Below are 20,172 nucleotides of genomic sequence, written 5' to 3' on the forward strand. Positions count from 1 at the left end.
TGGAAATTCTCCTTGGAGTATCTCAACCTGAGACAAACTGCAAACGTGTGCTAAAGACATTAAGAGTGTCCCTAGGATCTCATCAGGGTCAATACATTAAGGATGAATAAATACTGGCCAATTATGACCTCATAACAGTTAATGTCCAATGTAAACAGAATGGGTCCGGGGAAATGATTGGAGATGAAGAATACGTTAGTATTTAATGAGCTGTGTTCAAGGAAGAGTGCTATTTTTCACAGCTAGTCTTAGTCTTAGCTAGTTTTGTAGAAAAAACGGCCAGGCACGGTGGCTCTTGCCCTTAATCCTAGCACTTTGGAGGGTTGAAGAGGGTAGACTGTTTAAGCCCAGCAATTCAAGACCAGTCTGGGCAACATAGTGAGACCTGTCTCTACAAAAAAATTTAAAAATTAGGCATTGTGGCATGGACCTGTAGTCCCAGTTTCTACGGCAGTTGAAGCAGGATTGCCTCACCCACAGGTGAGGGTGCCACTGCACACCAGCAGGGCATGAGTGAGACTCTGACTCAAAAGAAAAAAAAAAAAAAACGTTCACATCAGCGGCTCGAACTTTAGTGTGCATCATGTTCACCTGGGGTGCTTGTTAAAATACAGACAGAATGCTAGATAAAAACCTCAGCGTTTCCAGGTCTGAGGCCAGAGAGGTTGAGGGTGATGAGAATCTGCATTTTCTAACTAGTTCCTGGGAGATGCTGGTTCTATTGGCCTGATGATCACAATTTGAGAACCACAACCCTGTTTATCAGGCTCCCATGGCTTCTTCACATTCCCAGGCTCACATTTTATAAGTATATTTTTGAAACACACTTTGCACCATAATGGGGTTTTCAAGCAGAACAGCCTGGGTATCAGGCCAGGTATAGCTCTGCTATAAATTAAAAGTATTCACCTTTAATTGGTAATCTGTCTCTGGTGAGCTTGCTTCTTTTTAGATCATATTTCCAGGGCCTGGATACCTTGGGTGAACAGACAGCATTCAGTGGAAGTCCAGCCTCTGGGGTGATGGGGTTCAGGTCACTTTGAAACAGCAAGTTATCAGCTTCTGTTGCTGAAGATGGGGTCATCGGAAGATGAGGGCCACCCGAGGCGCACTTAGCATCACTCAAAGTAGGGTCAAGACACTCAAGTGCTATTGTCCCCACCATAACATCCTCAACCAAAAGATAGGGGCAGCTCAGAGAATTCCTGTGGCCCACCTCACCCTACAATCCAGGCATGTCATTTAGATTAGGCAGTGGACCCACACAAAATTATAAAGACATCAGGAGGGGAAGCATTAGTAAGGGAAACAAGAAGTACAACCAAGTCCCCCTTCCTCCGTGAAGCTTCCCTATTTCAGACAACATTGAGCTCTTTATTCTGTGAACACTCATTATACTTTTCATTCAACAAACATTTGGTGAGCACCTACATGTGAAGCACCTGTGCTCATAGATGTGGAGGCTGATGGGACATGGTTCCTGGCTTCCCAAAGCATCCCATCCTCTGGACTGTCCATTGGTGGTCTTTTCCATCGCTCCCTTCCCACTGCAGCTGCACCCAGTCAAGCAGGTTTTCACTGGCTTTGCTTGGTCTCACTCAAAAACCTTCTAACAGAGAAAGGTTGCCAAGAAGATGTATACGTGTTTTAAGAAAGGATAAAACTGTATTAAAATTGTAATACTCAATATACCTGCCTGTTGCAAGGTGATACTACCATTTGAGCAAACATACTACACATTGCTACCATAATTCTATTAAACTTTGAAAAGTAATACATAAATAACATCTCTTAAAATGTACATACATTTTTTTGGCACCCCAGAATTTCATCCAATTTTTTAAAAAGACATAATCCTTATTAGATTAGTATTCCCAAATCACAGCTAGAATCAGGTGGTTCTTTTGCTCAACAGGTCGTTCTTTTGCGAGAGAGAGAGAGAAAGAGAAACTGAGACTTACACAATAAATGACAGGAAGCCCAATGTGGCAACAGCATGACTTAGGGTGGAAGGAGAAAAAAACGCAAGGGTGGGATATGTTGTCAAAGTCTTGCATTCTATACAAAAAAGTTTTGCTTTTTATCAGTAGCTGCTGAAAGCCACTGCAAAGTTTTGAGGACAGCTCATGTCCAACTGTGTTCAAGGAAAATTCTGGTAGCAAAAAGGATGTGACCAGTCAGGTTGCTGAGTGATCATGAGGACCCTCACTGTGGGAGTAAGGAGAAAAGACAGGATAGGTGAGACTAACATTTGGCATCTAATTCTCAGTGTTGACTTAAATCTTTTCTGACTTGATCACTCTGTCCTTCTGACAGTCTATTTCCCGTTTCCTCCTCAGCACCTAGCAGGGCAGGTTTTGTTAGAATTGGAGTCTCACTCTGTCACCCAGGCTAGAGGGCAGTGGCACGCTCCTGGTCACTGCAGCATCAACCTGCTGGGTTCAGACTACCCTCCCGCCTCAGCCTTCTAGGCAGCTGGAACTACAGGCACGCGCCACCATGCCTGGCTAATTTTTTTGTTTGTTTCTTTTTGTTTGTTTTTGAGTTGGAGTCTCACTCTGTCGCCCAGACTGGAGTGCAGTGGCCGCTCCCGGCCACTGCAGCCTCGACCTGCTGGGCTCCAGCAATCCTTCCACCTCAGCCTTCCAAGTGGCTGGAACTAAAGGCGCGCGCTACCACACCCGGCTCATTATTTGATTTATTGTAGAGACGAGGTCTCGCCAACTTGCCCAGGCTGGTCTCGAACCCGCGGGCTCAGGCAATCCACTCACCTCAGCCTCCCAAAGGCGTGGGATTACAGGCTGAGCCACCAAGCCCGGCTAATTTTTTTATTTATTGTAGAGATGAGGTCCCGCCACGTTGCCCAGGCTGGTCTTGAAACTGTGGAATCAGGCAATCCTCTCACCTCAGTCTCCCAAAGTGCTGGGATTATATGCGTGAGCCACCACGCCCAGCAGGGCAGGCTTTCAATGCAGGATAGCTTAAGCGGGCAAGAAGAGGCTAAGTTTTTGTATGACTCAAGACAGCGCTTCTATGTACAGAGAAATACCTGGAGAGCCTATTAAAATGCAGATTCGGATTCCGTGTGTCTGGGAGAGGGCCTCAACAATGTCAAGCTCCTAGGAGATGCTGATGTAACTGGTGCAGAGACTACACTTTGGGCTTAGAATGCAACTGTTACACTCAGGTACTTTCTGGCAAAAGCAACAGCAGCCCACAGCCAAGCGTGTGGCTCTGAGCAAGAGGGTCTGGGCTCACATCACCGCTGCCACGTTAGTTCACTTCTCGGGCCTCTTCCCACATCTCATGTGTAAAGTCAGGTAAAATACTCACCACACAGGGTTATATGAGGATCATTTTTACGTAAAGAACTTAAAACAGTGCCTACCAGCAAGTGCTCAACAAATGTTAGCAGTAGTCCAACAGCTTGATACAAGAGAAACTTAACTTGTCTGGAGAACCAGAACTGTATCTTGTACTTCACTTTCTCCCCACAATGCAAAGCACAAAACACTCTGGTCATACTAAAACACTCAACAGTTGGGAAGTGAGAATAATCAAGGATGGGATAGAGAGAGTATCTATAATGCAAAAGCTCGGGGGTAAGAAAGGACTGTAGAAAACCTAGAAGAAGCTCCAGAGGTTTATCTACATGTGACAAAGCCACACACCTCGCACAGCACTTGCCCTGTTATGACTTCCCTGCATGCTCACTTTCTGTAACAAGATAATCCTATGCCTTACAGCGAATCAAGTGTCCTATTTGTTCATTTTTATCCTCATGTCCCACTCACTCTCCCCAGGGGCAATTATGTCTTTAATGTGTATCTTTTTGGTTTCTAAGTGTTCTTACAAAAAGCTTTGTGTGCATGTATTTTTAATTTACATAAATGGTGTTATATAATAGATCCTGATTTCTTACCTTTTCCACTCAGCACTGTATGTTTAAGATTGAGCCAGGTGGCTTACATGTATACCTTGAGCCAATGTCCCACGGCTGCCTGGCACTTCCCTGGGGACACACTATATTTCAACTACCCTTTCTATCTCCCAATAGCCATCACCCAGATTGTCTTCAGCTCTCCACCTCCATAAGTAGGGTCATTCATGCCCTCCTTCTGTCCTACGTTTAAGTAAAAGTACAGGACAGGCTATGCTGTCAGTCCCCCTGTCATCACTCCAGGTCAGGCACCCCTCCTCCACCTTGGCCCTGTTCTTAACAAATGGAGAAGACGGGCACAGTGGCTCACGCCTGTAATACTAACACTTTGGGAGGCGGAGGCAAGGGGATTGCCTGAACCCAGGGGTTCAAGACCAGCTTGGCCAACTTTGCGAGACTGCATCTCCACAATATATTTTTTTTTAAATTACCTGGGCGTGGTGGCACATGCCAGTGGTTCCAGCTATTTGGAAGGCTGAGGCAGGAGAATTGCCTGAGACCAGTAGGTAGAGGCTGCAGTGGCCGCCAGCGTGCCACTGCACTCCAGCCTGGACAACAGAGTGAGACTCAGACTAAAAAAAAAAAATAGAGAAAAACACCTCATATGAGCCTTTTTTTCCCCACTAGTAGCAAGTTTTATTCTAGGCAACTGCAAATTATCCAAGGGGACATTCACAATGATCCAGGAGCCCTCTCCCATCTCCCCAGACTGCCAGGGAATATCCAACACTCCTGAGAGACAAGCATCTGCGTGCTTCTTCTCTATCATTTCTGGAATGGCCAATCCCAGAATGAATTTGGAAGTATAATCTGCATAGCCTCAAGTAAAGACTTCTTAATGGGAACAAACTCAAATAACCACTGGTACAAGCTGAATGACCTTAAGTAACAAAGTAGTCTCTACTCTGGGAGGCTGCAGAACCACAGAAAGGACAGGGTGGGCAGGAGAGAGGGTTCACACCTAAACTCCCAGAACCAGAGCCCTACTCTCAGCAACATCACTGGAATTTTTCTTTCCAGCAGGGGCTGCAGGGTCTCCCCCTCTGACTCTTCCTCTTGGTTCTTTTAAAACAGCCCCGTTCAAAATGCACCCCCAAAAGAGGAAGCCCAGTACCATGCCCCCTGCTCTCCAGCCTAAGTAAGTGTGGATGGGCTGAAAGAGCCCCATATGCAACTCCCTCCTAGAGGGTAGGCCCAGTCCCCATGTTAGGAACAACTTCTACAACTCTGGAAATTTAAAAAACAAGTGTTGGGCTGTATTCTTTAAAAATCAACTAAAATCTAATTTCAAAAAGGGTTCTTCAGGGCAGAGTAATCAGTTTGTTTAAATTATTTCTTCTACTTGTTATTAACAAAGACACTACAAAAAAGGAAGAAATGGAGGTTATGTTTCCCAGAACTTTTCCACATTCCCCTGTGGCATGACTCAACCCCATGGGAAGACATGAAATGCTGGGACAAGACCGCAAACCAGCCATCAGTCCCTATAGAGTCAGAAGGCCAATCCCAGCCCACAAGCATCCGCATGGATGGGAAAACCAGAGACCTGAAGGTGCCAAGAAACAGCAAACTCAACAGCAGAGTAAAGACCTGGCCCTGGACTCTTCCTCTTCCACAGGGTTTTCAGAACAGCCTTTGAGCTTGGCTTGGTACTTGGACAAGGGAAGGCAAATCAGAAGCAACTCCCCTCAGGAGGAAGTCAGTCCCTGACTCTGCACAGTGTCTCTTCGGGGGGACCAATGCCACCCCCCTCCGCCCCCCGGACGGGCGAGGGGCAGGCATCCTTAAAGCAGGCCATTGGGCCTTCCAGGCTCCAGGGCCAGCCCGCCCCGCTCCCGCTGGTGGATCTTCTGGTGCTGTAGGAGGTGCTGCTTCTGGACAAAGCTCTTCTCACACTCGGTGCAGCTGTAAGGCCGCTCACCTGTGTGGATGCGCTGGTGCCGTACCAGGTCAGACGGGTGGCTGAAGCTCTTGCCACAGTATCCACAGATGAGGGAGCTTCGGCTTTTCCTCCAAGGGATGTGGCCAGGCAGGGCAACCAGGCTGTTAGGTGAGAACCTTTCCTGTACACGTTGGCCAGCACTGGGCCCCTCCTGCAGGTGGCAGCGCTGGTGGGTCACCAGGCTCACCCTGCAGCTGAAGCTCCTCAGGCACACGTCACATTGATGTAGCTTGGCCTTCTTGGTCTGTGGTTTAAGCCGTGGCCTGGGCCTAAGGCTCTCCTCTGGCTCCTCAGGTGTGTAAGACTTCCACCCCGAATGGCTCCGCAGATGTGTGGCCAACTGCTGCTTGTAGCGGAAGCTGATCTCACACTCAGAACATTCGTAGGGGCCAGAAGCGTCCCTTTTCAGCTTCAGGCCCTGCCCACATTCCTGACCCAGCTGTGCCTGTCTATGAGATTTCTGCCTTGGGCAGCCCAGAGTTCTGCCACTGTTAGGGTTTCTACTGCCCTCAACAGGATCCTCTAGATTAGAGTCCCCAGCACCTGTTTCCAAGAGGACAGAACTGCCCTGACCACCCCAGAGCTCAGTCTGCTCCGGGCTCAGGAAAGCCTGCTCTTCAGCGATGCCCGAGAACTCTCCAGGGAGATTTGCAGAGTCTTCCTGCGTGTACTGTAGCTCCTGTTTGATCATGACCCCATCTGCTGCAAAGAGGAATAAGATCAACAAAAGATCACTTTCTAGCACCTTCGGTTTCTTTGGAGTCAAACATACAACTGCAAATTTCAGAAGCATGCCAGAAACAGGTGAATTACAATCCAGAGGAGGATGAGACTGACTAGATTCCAAGACTTGGGAAAAAGAAAACCCTATATTTGTGTATAGATATGTTGATTGGAAATTTGAATATATTACTCTTATAGAACTAGAATTATAAATGATAATTCTCCAAGCTTATCTACAAATTTATACTTAATCCCTGTGAAAATGACAAAATTCACTGTAACTACACTAATTTGATAGTGTTAAAGTAACAAATTTGAATGAGTAAAAATAAATAAACTAAACCTACAGCTTAAAAATCGATGTATCCAGCTGTTGTTCCTGCATAACCTCTCCAGATGACCTGATAAATGCTTTTCCCGTATTGCCTTCTCTCCTGAAGCTCTGACCCATCCACCCACAATGTCCCACAGGTGACTACAACCTATATGCACTCTATTCTGTAAGGCATGAAGAAGTGTGATTTGGTCATTATTCTTAAAGACCTCACAGAGTGGTAAGAGTTAAGACACACACATAGCAGGTGAACTATTGACAGTCATATTTGCTTGTCTGGAACAAGCAAATGCCAGGTGAGGTTACCAACAGTCAGTGTTTGGCAGTTCAACAGTGGGAAAGCTCACAATAGGCTGCAGAGATTTGTGAGAGTGGGGATGAAATGTTTTGGAGTCACTCACCTGGGTGGGCACCAGCAGGGCCTTCCTCCTCCAAGTCACCCAGCATCTCTGTACCCAACTCCGCTTCTCCCTCTGGCTGGCCAAGGACCTCTGGGTTGGAAACAGCATGGTGTGAGTCCAGGAGAGTAAAAGCTCACTGCACACTGGTCACTGAACAAGGTGACCAGTGGCAGGGAGTGGGTACTAAAAACTACAGCAGATTCAAAGTCTACTATTCTTGTCACTCTCCCCTAACAGTTTGGGACCCTTAGAAAATTCTGGCCAATCCTAATGATCAGTTCAGTTAGCTGCTGCTTGCAGTGCTCTGCTGTTGTGGTGGCTCAGGCAGGTGGCAGAGCCACTGCTGTCCTCCCCAGCACCCCTGCCACCACTCCTCCATGTGCACACAACTTAAGTCTTGCTAATACTTCTTCAGGGAACTCAAGTTCATCTTTGCTAAGGCACTGAAAGGTAAGGTGGGCACTGGGACAGACAAGGAAACAGCCATGGGTGAGCACGTGACCCAGCCAAGGTCACAAGGACACCTCTCCAGTCCATTTTCTACTTTCTACCCCCTTGTTCTGCTCCGAGAATAATGGCCTTCTTGATACTCCTCCATGTACCTAGGTTTAAAAGATTTTGTCCACCAAACAAAACGCATTTCTTATGTAACAGGTAGCATTTTACATACAAGTGTTTATACCTACGAAGCTGCACTTGTAATCAACATGACATAAATAATGAGACCACAATGACCTGTCATAATTCCAGCCAACTGCCAAGAAATGCTTCTGGGTAGCCTGTGCTAACTGTCTCATTCCAGGTAATTTACATAGGATTTTTGTCAAATAGTCTTAAATTTTACTTTATTTTTTTTATTTAACTTTTTTGAGTTGGAATCTCATTCTGTCACCCAGGCTAGAGTGCAGTGGCACACTCACAGCTACTGCAGCCTTGATCTGCTAGCCTCAGGCAATCTTTCCACCTCATTCTTCCAAGTAGATGGAACTACAGGCACACATACCACACCCAGCTAATTTTTATTTTATTGTAGACACGTGGTCTCACCAAGTTGCCCAGCCTGGTCTCAAACCCCTGGGCTCAGGCAATCCTCTCACCTTGGTCTCCCAAAGTGCTGGGATTATAAGTGTGAACCACCGGGCCTGGGCTCAAATAGTCTTAAATTTTAAAAACAGTATGAGGAACCCTAGCCACATCACACTATAATGTACATGATAACATCTTATCTATTAGAAAATATTATTGGCTGGGCACGGTGGCTCACACCTATAATCCCAGCACTTTGGGAGGCCCAGGCAGGAGGACTGCTTGAATCCAGGGGTCCAAGACCAGCCTGAGCAACATAACAAGTCCTTATCACCACAAAAAAATCACAAAATTATCCAGGCGAGATGGCGTGCACCTGCAATCCCAGCTACTCAGAAGGCTGAGGCACGATGATCACCTGAACCCAAGGAAGTCAAGGCTGCAGTGAGCTATGATTGTGTCACTGCACTCCAGCCTGGGTGACAGTGAGATCCTCATGCAGAAAAAGAAAATATTATCAAGAGCTGACTTTGTGACCATAGGGAATATAAAAGGTAACACACTGAGAACTTTCCAAAAGTCTCTGTAAATGGGAGGTCCTGGAGACTCCCATTTCTCAAGCCAGCAAGGTTAAACAGAGGATCCAGAGCCAATGAGAGTCATAGGTGTAGTCTAAGTCACAGCCAGGGGCCAGGAATGGTAGGATGCCTGAGGGAGAAAACTGCTACTCACTCAGAGAGACCAGTGTCTCATAGTTGCTCTCCATCACATTTCTGTAGAGCTCCTTCTGCCAGTCCTCCAGATTCTCCCACTCCTGCTCAGAGAAACAGACGCCATCATTCTCCAGTGACCTGGACATCTGGAATCACAAAGGCCACAGTGACTACCTCTACTCACAGCCATGAAGGAAAACTGAGAATCTTAGATAGCAAAGGGCTGGGCTCCCCTTCTCATCCAACTTTTAATCCTCAATGGGGCTACCTTGGGGGCCTCCCCCTTGCTGCCTGGGGGCAGCCGCAGGACCCAGAAGTTTCTGTTGCGCAGCAGGTTCTCCACGTTCTCCAGCCGCCTCTGCAGCAGCCCGTACTCCTGCAGCAGGGTCCCCAGCATGGCCCACTTGCCCTCCAGCTGGTTCCCGAACTCCACAGCTGTCTTCTCACAGTCGGCCAGCTTCTTCTCGGTTGTTCCTGTCCGCCCCTCCAGACTCTGTAGCCGGGCAGCCTGGGACTCCATCTTCTTCTCCACAGCCTGAATAGCAGCCACCACGGTCCAGAGTGAGATCTCAGTTGTCTGAAAATACGAGCTTTTTTCTGTTGCTTGTGAAGGAGGTGTGGAAGAAGCTAATGGTGTGGAGCGTCGCTTTCTCCTGTGCTGAAGGACCAAAGATACAGGGTCAGTTGGACAAGTTCATTTCCAAATATCAAGTAAAGAAAGCAATGTCCAAGTCCAAAGAGTACTCAGAGCTACCTAGTTTCTTCTTTTAATTAAAAAAAGTCATGTTCTTTTTTTTATTCTGATACTGAAAATTATATGTAGACATTATAATAACTGGAAAATATTAAGAGTGGAAAGAAAAAATTAAGTAAAATACCATCATATAGAAACAACTATTAAAATTTTGGTATATTTCCTAAAAGCTTTTTTCATCTTTTAGTTTATTTCTTTTATAGCAAAACTGAAATCATATTGTCCACATTATGCTACCCGTGTTTCACACTTAGCATATTCTATGAGACTTTCCTATGTCAGTGCTCTTTTTCAAACCAATTTCTATTTAATATAACGGACTATATGATAAATGATGACATTTACTCCCACTCTTCCCTTCACATCCCTGCTAGACTTCATAGTTGATCATGTCACCCCTGCTTGAAAACCTTTCAATGGCTCCCTACAATAAATTCAAAATTCCTTAGCAGGGCCTACAAAACATAACTCATTCATCTTTACAGTCTAGCAGCTGAGATGGTGAATACATCCTTAATACACATTTAATGAAATGATGTGGCTAAATGTACAGACATTTTCCTTATAATTTTCATTTTTATGATCTGTCCCTGATAGTAGAAAAATCACTGTAGTTGAAGCTCAAAATTACTGAAGCTAACACTGGGGAAGTCTTTCTGTAGCTGTCCCCTTACCCCCACTGTCCCACTACATATTCACCTCTGTCCTAATGTCCCAAAGCTTCATAATCTTTTATATAGCACACACTTTATTCAAGGTTGCTTCTCTAACCACAGTAAGGCCACTGAGACCAAGACATTGAGAGGAAATATATTTGAAAGAACTGCGGAAATGCAGTGGCTCACATCTGTAATCCCAACATCACTTTGGGAGACTATGGCAGGAGTGCTTGAGGCCAGGAGTGCGAGAGGGAGAGAGGGAATGAGGGAGTGGGGGGGGGGTGAAGGGAGAGAAGAAAGACAAAGGGTCAGGGGTCACATTCTGGAGAAACAGGGGACAAAATGAAACTGACTAGCCCAGAAGTGAACACTTAGGTTTGGCCACAACCTATCCCAATTATTCAACTCCATTAATTCATCATGGAACACATGACACAAAAAGCTTAAATATTCCTCTCCCACAAAAGATGCTAAGAAACATGTAATATAAAAGACAAATACAAACGAAACTAAACAAAATATTAAATTGGATAAATTCATTTCATCATGCTTGTTTTGCTTCTAACTTTAAGTTTCTAAGACTCTAGATATTTGGAGTCTCCTTCTCTTTCCTTTCTGTGGCCCAGCATTTTGTTGTTTGCTAGCACTTTCTCTAGCAGGAAGATAGTTCAGGACCTAAGCAGTGAAATGACCCTCTTCCTCTTGCACAGAGTTAAGGCTGAAAAAAATGGGTAAACCACATTTCTTCTTTTCTTTTGTTTTAAATAATCTAGCATGATGAAAACTCAAATGTTCACCAACCATTGAAAGGACAAACAAATTGTGGTCCATCCAAACTTATGGGTTGAAATCGGTCTCCCAAAAATGGTATGTTGAAGACCTAACACTTAGGACCTCAGAATATGACCTTATTTGGATATAGGGTCGTTCCAGAGGTAATCAAGTTAAAATGAGATCATTACGAGAGGCCCTAATCCAATGACTGGTGTCCTTATAAAACAGAGGACATTTGGACAAAGAGACAGACACACAGAGGGGAAGATATGTGGAGGTACACACAGGAAGAAGATGGCTGCTATAGTTGGGATGTGATTTGTCCCCCGCCAAAATCCATGTTGAAATTTTATTCCCAATGTGGCAGTGTTGGGAGGTGGAGCCCAGTAAGAGGTACCTGGGTCATGAGGAAAGATCCCTCGTGAATAGATTAATGTCCTCCCATGGGGGCAAGTGAGTTCTTGCTCTGGCAGGAAGGGGCAAGTTACCATGAGAGCAGGTTGTTCAAGAGTCTGGCTTCCAGCCTCATTTTTCGCTCCTGCTTCCTCTTTCATGTGTGCTCTCTTTACACATGCCTGCTCCCTTTCCACTTTTTGTCATGAGTTGAAGTATCATGAGGGCCTGACCAGATACAGTTGCCCAATCTTGAACTTTCTAGCCACCAGAATTGTGAACCAAACAAACTTATTTCTTTATAAATTACCCAACCTTAGGTATTCTGTTATAGCAACACAAAATAAACTAACATGATGACCACATCAAGATGAAGGCAGAGATGAGAGTTATGCTGCCACAAACCAACAAAATACCTGAGGCCACCAGAAGTTAGGAGACAGGCATGAACCTCATAAGGAACCAACTCTGCAGACACCAGAACCTCAGACTCCCAGGCTCCAGAACCGTGAGATAATAAGTTTCTGTTGTTTAAGCCACCCAGTTTGTGATACTTTATTACAGCAGCTCTAGGGAGGGAATACACTATACAATAGACCACTAAGCAATAAAAGGGAACAAAAACCACTGACACATGTAATAACATGCTAAGTGAAAGATGTCAGGCACAAAAGGCTACATACTGTTATCTTACTTATATGATATTTGGGAAAAGGCAAAACTGTAGAGACAGAAAGCAGATCAGTGGTTGCCAGAAACTGAGGGTAGGAGAAAGAGATTGATTATAAAAAGACATGAGGGAACTTTCTGGGATAAAGGAAATATTCTCTGTCTTGGTTATATAATAGCTACACATTTATCAAAACTCTCTGAACTATATGCCTAAGAGTAAATTTTACTGTATTTATTTTATTTTATTTTTTTGAGTTGGAGTCTCACTCTGTCGCCCAGACTGCTGGAGTGCAGTGGCCGCTCCCGGCCACCGCAGCCTCGACCTGCTGGGCTCCGGCAATCCTTCCGCCTCAGTCTTCCGAGTAGCTGGAATTACAGGCGTGTGCTACCACGCCCGGCTAATTTTTTGATTTTAGTGTAGAGATGAGGTCTCGCCTGCCCAGGCAGGTCTTGAGCCCGCAGGCTCAGGCAATCCACTCACCTCAGCCTCCCAAAGGCGTGGTATTTACAGGCTGAGCCACCAAGCCCGGTTAATTTTACTGTATTTAAATGGTATCTCAATAAATTGGTCTTAGAATGTCAAGGTAAGAAAAAATGTTAGTTGTAATAGAAAGCACCATAAACAAAGTCTAAAAACAAATAAGGAGAGAATATTTGTAAACAGGATATGAAGTGAAAAGAAAAAGTAGATAACTCAAAAATAAAACTGCATATTATAATTCATTTATGAAAGTATAAATGCAGGCAATCAATAAACAAATGAAAAAACAACCACCTACAATATGAAATGCAAATACAACCAAGTGAAACCACTTTTCACCCAGTGGACTGACACACATGAAAAAGAGAAAGACAAGATCCTTTTGTAGTTCATAAGCAGAATGACTGGGTGTGAGATGTGCCTCCCTCAACCCTGCTAATAGATGAGTAACATAGCCGGGCTCGGTGGCTCAGCCTGTAATCCCGTGCCTTTGGGAGGCTGAGGTGAGTGGATTGCCTGAGCCCGCGGGTTCGAGACCCGCCTGGGCAGCAAGACCTCATCTCTACAATATATCAAAAAAATCAGCCAGGCGTGGTAGCGCACACCTGTAGTTCCAGCTACTCGGAAGGCTGAGGCGGAAGGATCGCCGGAGCCCAGCAGGTCGAGGCTGCGGTGGCCGGGAGCGGCCACTGCACTCCAGTCTGGGCGACCGAGTGAGACTCCAACTCAAGAAAAAAAAAAAAAATAGATGAGTAACACATTACTCATCTGACGTGAAAAAAGAAAAAGAAAGACAAGGAGTAACATTCCAAGCTGACCATAATGTGGTACACTGACACTTTCATAACACTCCTGGAAGGAATGAAAAATACCACAAACTCTTAACAGAAGGAAATCTCAGGTTATTAAAAACCCTTTCACCTAGCAACCCACTTAGGGAACATAACTTATAAAAACGACTGGCATTAAAATTTAATGACATGCATATAAAGATGATTACTGGTAACACTTTTTCGAATGGTCAAAACCCGGAAATAACTTAGATACACATTAATAAGAGAATGGTTAAATTGTGGCACAACCAAAGATATATTAATAAAAAGTAGTTAGATCTATATATATGGTTTGGAAAAGTGTTCATCATACATTGATAGGTTAAAAACCCAACTTTTAGGAAGATTTATTCATTCATTCATTCGAGTTGGGGTCTCAATCTGTTGCCCAGACTGGAATGCAGTGGCACAATCACAGTTTACCATAGCCCTTCATCTCCTGGGTTAAGGCAATCCTTCTGCCACAGGCTCCCAAGTAGCTGGAACTACAGGCGCACCACCACACCCAGCTAAGTTTTTCATTTTTTGTAGAGACAAGGTCTCACTATGCTGTCCAGGCTGGTCTCAAACTCCTGGGCTCAAGCAATCCTCCCACCTTGGCCTCCCAAAGTGTTGGGATTACAGGCATGAGCCACTGTGCCCAGCAAAATATATCTATTATATCCCATTTTCCTAAAGAAGCAAAAATATGTGTGTATATGTTTGTTTCAGCCTAAAGAAAGGTTTGGAAAGATATCTGCCAAATGAATGTTAGCATGGGTCACCCTCGGGGGATGAAGAGAGATTTTACGCTTTCATTAAAAACGATCGCTTGTTTGACTTTTCAATAAACTTTTCATAATTCTTTTTTTCTTAAATTCAATTTTTTTTTTTTAAGTTGGAATCTCACTCTGTCACCCAGACTGGAGTGCAGTGGTACGCTCACAGCCACCACAGCCTCGACATGCTGGGCTCCAGCAATCCTTCTGCCTCAGCCTTCCAAGAAGCTGGAACTACAGGAACGTGCTACCATGCCTGGCTAACTTTTTTTAATTTATTGTAGAGATGAAGTCTCGCCAAGTTGCCCAGGTGGGTCTCGAACCCGCGGGTTCAGGCAATTCACTCACCTCAGCCTCCCAAAGCGTGGGATTACAGGCTGAGCCACCGAGCCCGGCTCTTAAATTCAATATTTAAGAACATTCTTGAAGGTGAGAATACACTTATGCTGACCATATTTCTAAATTTTCTGGCACGGTCCTGGCTTTGAAAATCATATCATTAGCCGGGCCCAGTGGCTCACACCTGTAATCCCAGCACTTTGGGAGGCGGAGGTAAGAGGATTGCCTGAGCTCAGGGGTTTGAGACCAGCCTGAGCAACATGGTGAGCTATCATTTCTACAATAAATCAAAATATCAGCTGGGCGTGGTGGCACATGCCTGTGCGTCCAGTTATGTGGAAGGCTGAGACAGAAGAACTGCCTGAGCCCAGAAGGTTGAGGCTGCAGTGGCTGTAAGCATGGCCCTGCACTCCAGCCTGGGTGAAAAGTGAGACTCCGACTCAAAAAAAGAAAGAAAAGCATATCGTCAGATCATGTATCAAACAATGGGCATATTTATGGTCTGAAAACCTCATCACTATTAAGTACAAAATACAGTCCCATTAAGGAAACTATAATCTGCTTGAGTGAAATGCAAAACAATTAAACAACATTCTAAAGTAATATTTGTTAGACTACATGACATCTGAGGTCATTTCCAGCCATGAGATACTATTACTTTCTAATAGTGAATAGTTTAAAAAGGAATACTTACATAATACATAAAAAGAATAAAGTAGAGACAACAAATATTCATATAACCACCAGTCATTTAAAACACACACACACATACACACACACACAATTACTTCTGACATCATTTGTGCGACTCTTTGAATTTGGTTTTTCAAAATTAATTGCCTTTTTTCATGTTTCCAAAACAAAATGTTCTTTAGTTTTGCCTGTTTTAGGATTTTGTATAAATGGAATCATTCTTCTACAACTCCTAAAAAATCTGTTATTCCATGTGGCTGTAATTAATTCACTTTCACTGCTGTATAATATTTACTGTGTGACTATACCATAATTTATTTTTCCTTTCCTCTGCTGATGATTCCACACTTTTGTCATTACAAACAGCGATATGTTGAACAGGACTGTACATGGTTCCTAGCACACACACATGAACAAGAGTTTCCCTACTGTCTTCTAAACACTTTATAGTTTTTTCTTTTACATTTAAGTACTTATCTCAACTAGAACTGATATGTATGTATAGTGCAAGGCTCAATTTCCCAATCAATAAATCTAACACTATCTAGTGAAAAAATCCATCATTTACCCATTGATTTATAATGTTATTCTCATCACAAATGAAGTTTTCATACATATAGTCTATCTGGCATCTTTATTCTGCTCTACAGGTCAATTTTTCTATCACTTTATCAATATTAGTCTTAATGACCACAGTTTTAAGATAATTATTGACATCTGGTAAGGCAAGTAGCACTTCCTTGTTCTACAGGAATATCGTGACTATTTTTGGCCCACTGATATTAAACAAACTTGAAGACTTTTCACAAAAATATCTTTAGAGATTTTGTTTGGAATTACATTAAGTCCACAGATAAATCTGAGAAGTGACATTTTTAGAATAAAATGTTTTAATCCAGCCAGGCACAGTGGGTTATGCCTGTAATCCCAGCACTTTGTGAAGTAGCAGTGAGAGAATCACCTGAGCTTAGGGGTTCGAGGCCAGCCTGAGCAACATGCTAAGACCTCATCTCTACAATAAATAAAAAAATTAGCCGGGCATGGTGGCACATGCCTGTGGTTCCAGTTACTTGGAAGGTCAAGGCTGCGGTGGCTGTGAGCATGCCACCGTACTCCTGCCTGGGCAACAGAGTGAGACTCCAACTAAAAAAAAAAAAAAAAAAAGCTTTACTCCTTACACGTAGTTTGCCTCTTCATTTGTAATACCTTTCAATATTTCAACATATCCCCTAGGTACCTGCTCCAATCACTGACAGCTACATAACAAATATCGAAACATAGAAACTCACTGGATGCTTTCAATTAGTTTTAACCTTTAAGCTACGAGATGAGGGTGGTAGGAGATATTTCCCAACACGTATTGTGTAAACTCAAATGTTAGGTTCTTCTTTGGAATTAAACAGGTGTTTACAAGGTTATTTCAGAGTTTTGAAAACAGTTTTTCCCCTATATTTCTCTATTCAATTTTGGCTGCCACAATCAGACAGACAGAAAGTGCGAGGACATTTTTTTCTTGCATCTGTAGTGGAAACCTTAGCAGCAGAAACTACTCCAGATCTGCCAAATAGATGCATGGTTTGGTCATTTGTGTAATCTCTTGGCCTTTACTCATATTTTCCATCCTTTCTTTTAGCTTTAAATGTAATAAGCATAGTTATTCCATATTCTGAAAACCTTGAAGGTTGTCCATCATTTTTTGCTGGCTATTCCTCGCGGTTTTTCTTTGCTTGTTTAGTAATTTTTTATTTATTTTTTTACTATTTATTCCACTATTTTATTTTATTGTGAACTCATATATCTTAGAATTTTAGCTATGAGAATTATGTGAAGACTGAGTTACATGTAGATTCCTCCAGAAAAGATCTGTGTTTATTTCAGATAGAAAGCAAGGAGTGCTACTTTAAACTTGGCTTGAGGTTTACTGGACCACCCAGTTACCATGAATTCAAGCAACAAACCCACATGAGGGTCACCATGAATTCTCAATAGGCACAATTCAACTACTTCAAAAGCAAGCACTATGCTCTCTAGGCCTTCTAATCTCGTCTTAGTTCTTACCCACTTCCTACAAGAACCAAAAATAGTGCGCGCTACTCATGGTAAAACTTTCACCACAGAGTCTCCTTAGCCCTCCATTTTCACAAAGAGCTCACCTGATTCTGAAAGTGGTTCTGGACCAAGAAACGCTTCATTAAAAATCACTTCAATTGGGTGCAAAGGCTCACGCCTGTAATTCCACTGCTTTGGAAGGAAGGGGTAGGAGGATTGCTTGAGCCCAGAAGTAGGAGACCAACCTGGGTAACATAGCAAGACCTAGTCTCTACAAAAAATTTAAAAATTAGCCAGATGTGGTGGCAGACGCCTGTAGCCCTAGCTACTCAAGAGGTTTAGGTGGGAGGATTGCTTGAGCCCAGGAGGCCAAGGCTGTGGTCAGCCGTGATCGTGCCACTGCACTCCAGCCCGGGTGATAAAGACCCCGACTCAAAAAAAAAAAAAAAAAAAAATCAATTCCATCAGCCCTTTCCATTGCAAATCTTCCTGTATTACTGACATAACTCTACTCTGAAATAGTATGAGACTATGGAAGGAACCTTGGAGATCATCCAGCAACTAATCCAACACTTTCAATGTAGAGATAAGGAAAACGAGGTACAGAAAGGTGATACGGGTGCCCAAAATCACCCAATTAGGTGAGAGTTGAGTTATGGCTGAACTCCAGTTTCCCGAACCCAGTCAAGATTTTGTTCACACCAAGATCCGTATCTTGACATTCCCTGAATGGGATGGTTGGGTGAGAGGAAAGTGAAGGAGAGAGAACTTGGACAGCTCTACAAAGTCCAGCAACTACACTGTAGGTAACACCTGACCCTGGGGAGAGGAAGTCCAGCCTGACTTTATTTATTTAGAGTCAGAGTCTCACTCTGTCACCCGGTTTCCGCTGGGCTCAGGCGATCCTTCCTCCTCAGCCTTCCAAGTAGCTGGAACGACAGAAGCACGCCACCACGCCCCGCTAATTTTTTGATTTACCGTAGAGACGAAGTCTCACCAAGTTGCCCAGGCTGGTCCCAAGCCCCTGGACTCAAGCAATCCTCTCGCCTCCGCCTCCCAAAGTGCTGGGATTACAAGCTTGGGCCACCGAGCCCTTCAACCTGTGGCTGCAACTCCCGTACAGAAACCCGTAGCACGAAAGTGTGGCAGAAGAACGTGCAACGCACGGGTGGTCGCAGACAGGCAACGAGTCGTGAGCTCTCCGGGGCACCAGGTGAGCTCACCGGTAGCGAGCGAGGCCCACGGTTCCCAACCTGTGCCACGGCTGCAACCTGGAAACGAGCTCTCTTCTGGCACGAATGAAAATGTGTGGGCAGGGTCACAAATCCAAGAACATGAAACAAGCCTGGGAGAAGTTTCGGGGCGAAGGCGCGCGGCGCCGAGGCTCCGACCCCAACGAGGAAGGAACCGGAGAGGAAGAGGCCCGAGACTGAGGGTCGCGCAGAGAAAAGTCTGCATTCACCCGCGCCAGCCAGAGCCCCGGGAAAACAGCCCGGACGGAGTCCCCCGCCACGGAGCCCCGCCCCGGGCAAGGGGGCTCCGCCACCCCGAAAGCACCCTCAAGGCTGCGCCAGGGCGCCTCTTACCCGAGCGGGCGCCGACTCCGCCATGACTCCAGTCGCCCCTCAACACCCGGCCAGCGCCTGAGAGTCCTCGGGCGGCGTGCCAGCCCTCTAGCCGCCCCAGAGCCTCCTGGAAGCCGCCACCGCCGCGGTGTTGATACAAGGTGCATTCTGGGAACGGGGCCCTCCCCGGCCCAAGACCGGCTTCAGCCGCTCATCCTCACTCAGCGGGTATCCTATTGCGCCGCCGTGCGGCAGGAGGGCGAACAGCCGCCTGGAACTCCCGAGCGGGGCGAGCAGGAGCAGGGGTGGGAGCGGGGGAGCGGAGGGGGCGTGTACCAAGAGGATGCAGTCCCTCAAAGTCAAGAACGGGTTCCGAATTTAAGGGAAACCCACGGGTCTTTGCTGTACCTTCTGTGTGCTTGGCGCTCTGCTAAATTCTTTGAGAGGTTCAAAAATATATAAAACTCGGACTATTTCTAGTTATCTAGTTGAGGAAGACAGGTATGGTCTCAAATGGCAAGTGATTTTATTCCTGAAGTTCGCCTGTTATTTGCCTTTTTAGAACCTAGACACAGTCGGGTGCAGTAGCTCACGCCTGTAATCCCAGCACTTTGGGAGGCGGCGGTGAGAGGACTGCCTCTGTCCAGGGGTTCAAGACCAGACTGAGAAATTTGGCGAAACCTCGTCTCTACAATCCATCAATAAAAAAATATTTTAAAAAAAAATTAGCTGGGCAACTTTTTCAGGTCCCCTCCCACTGTGGGAGCTTTCCTGTACTCTCAATAAATCCTACTTTCTAAAAAAAATAATTAGCTGAGCGTGGTGGTGCACACCTGTGGTTCCAGCTACTTGGAAGACTGAGACAGAAGGACCACCTGAGCCCTGCAGGTCGAGGCTGCAGTAGCCGCGAGTGCATCGCTGCATTCCAGCCTGGGCGAGAGTGACTCTGACTCAAAAATAATAATAATAAAAGAAACTAGAAACATCGTTTCCATACCAACAACGTGAGATCAAGTGCCCAGGCCAACCCACTGTAGCCTATTAATTACAGTGATCACCTGCTTTAGAAAATCCAAGGCAGCCCTAAATTCAAATATTTTTAGTCCTCGTGCTGCATATTAGA

General features: G+C 45.0%; 1 protein-coding gene across 1 annotated transcript; it reads right to left on the reverse strand.

Moving 5' to 3' along the window:
- Positions 1–4,551: 4,551 nt before the first annotated feature.
- On the reverse strand, positions 4,552–19,220 carry ZNF212 (zinc finger protein 212). The gene is made up of 5 exons (XM_008065986.2): positions 19,071–19,220; positions 9,348–9,737; positions 9,099–9,225; positions 7,341–7,430; positions 4,552–6,584 (listed from the first exon to the last, which is right to left on the reverse strand). Exons 1-5 carry the CDS (start codon positions 19,092–19,094, stop codon positions 5,725–5,727), a joined length of 1,491 nt encoding a protein of 496 aa, XP_008064177.1. The 5' UTR covers positions 19,095–19,220; the 3' UTR covers positions 4,552–5,724.
- Between the last annotated feature and the right edge of the window lie 952 nt (positions 19,221–20,172).

The sequence above is a fragment of the Carlito syrichta genome, unplaced genomic scaffold (genome assembly GCF_000164805.1).
Source record: "Carlito syrichta isolate Samal-C Ts95f unplaced genomic scaffold, Tarsius_syrichta-2.0.1 Scaffold308825, whole genome shotgun sequence".
Classification (NCBI taxonomy): Eukaryota; Metazoa; Chordata; class Mammalia; order Primates; family Tarsiidae; genus Carlito; species Carlito syrichta.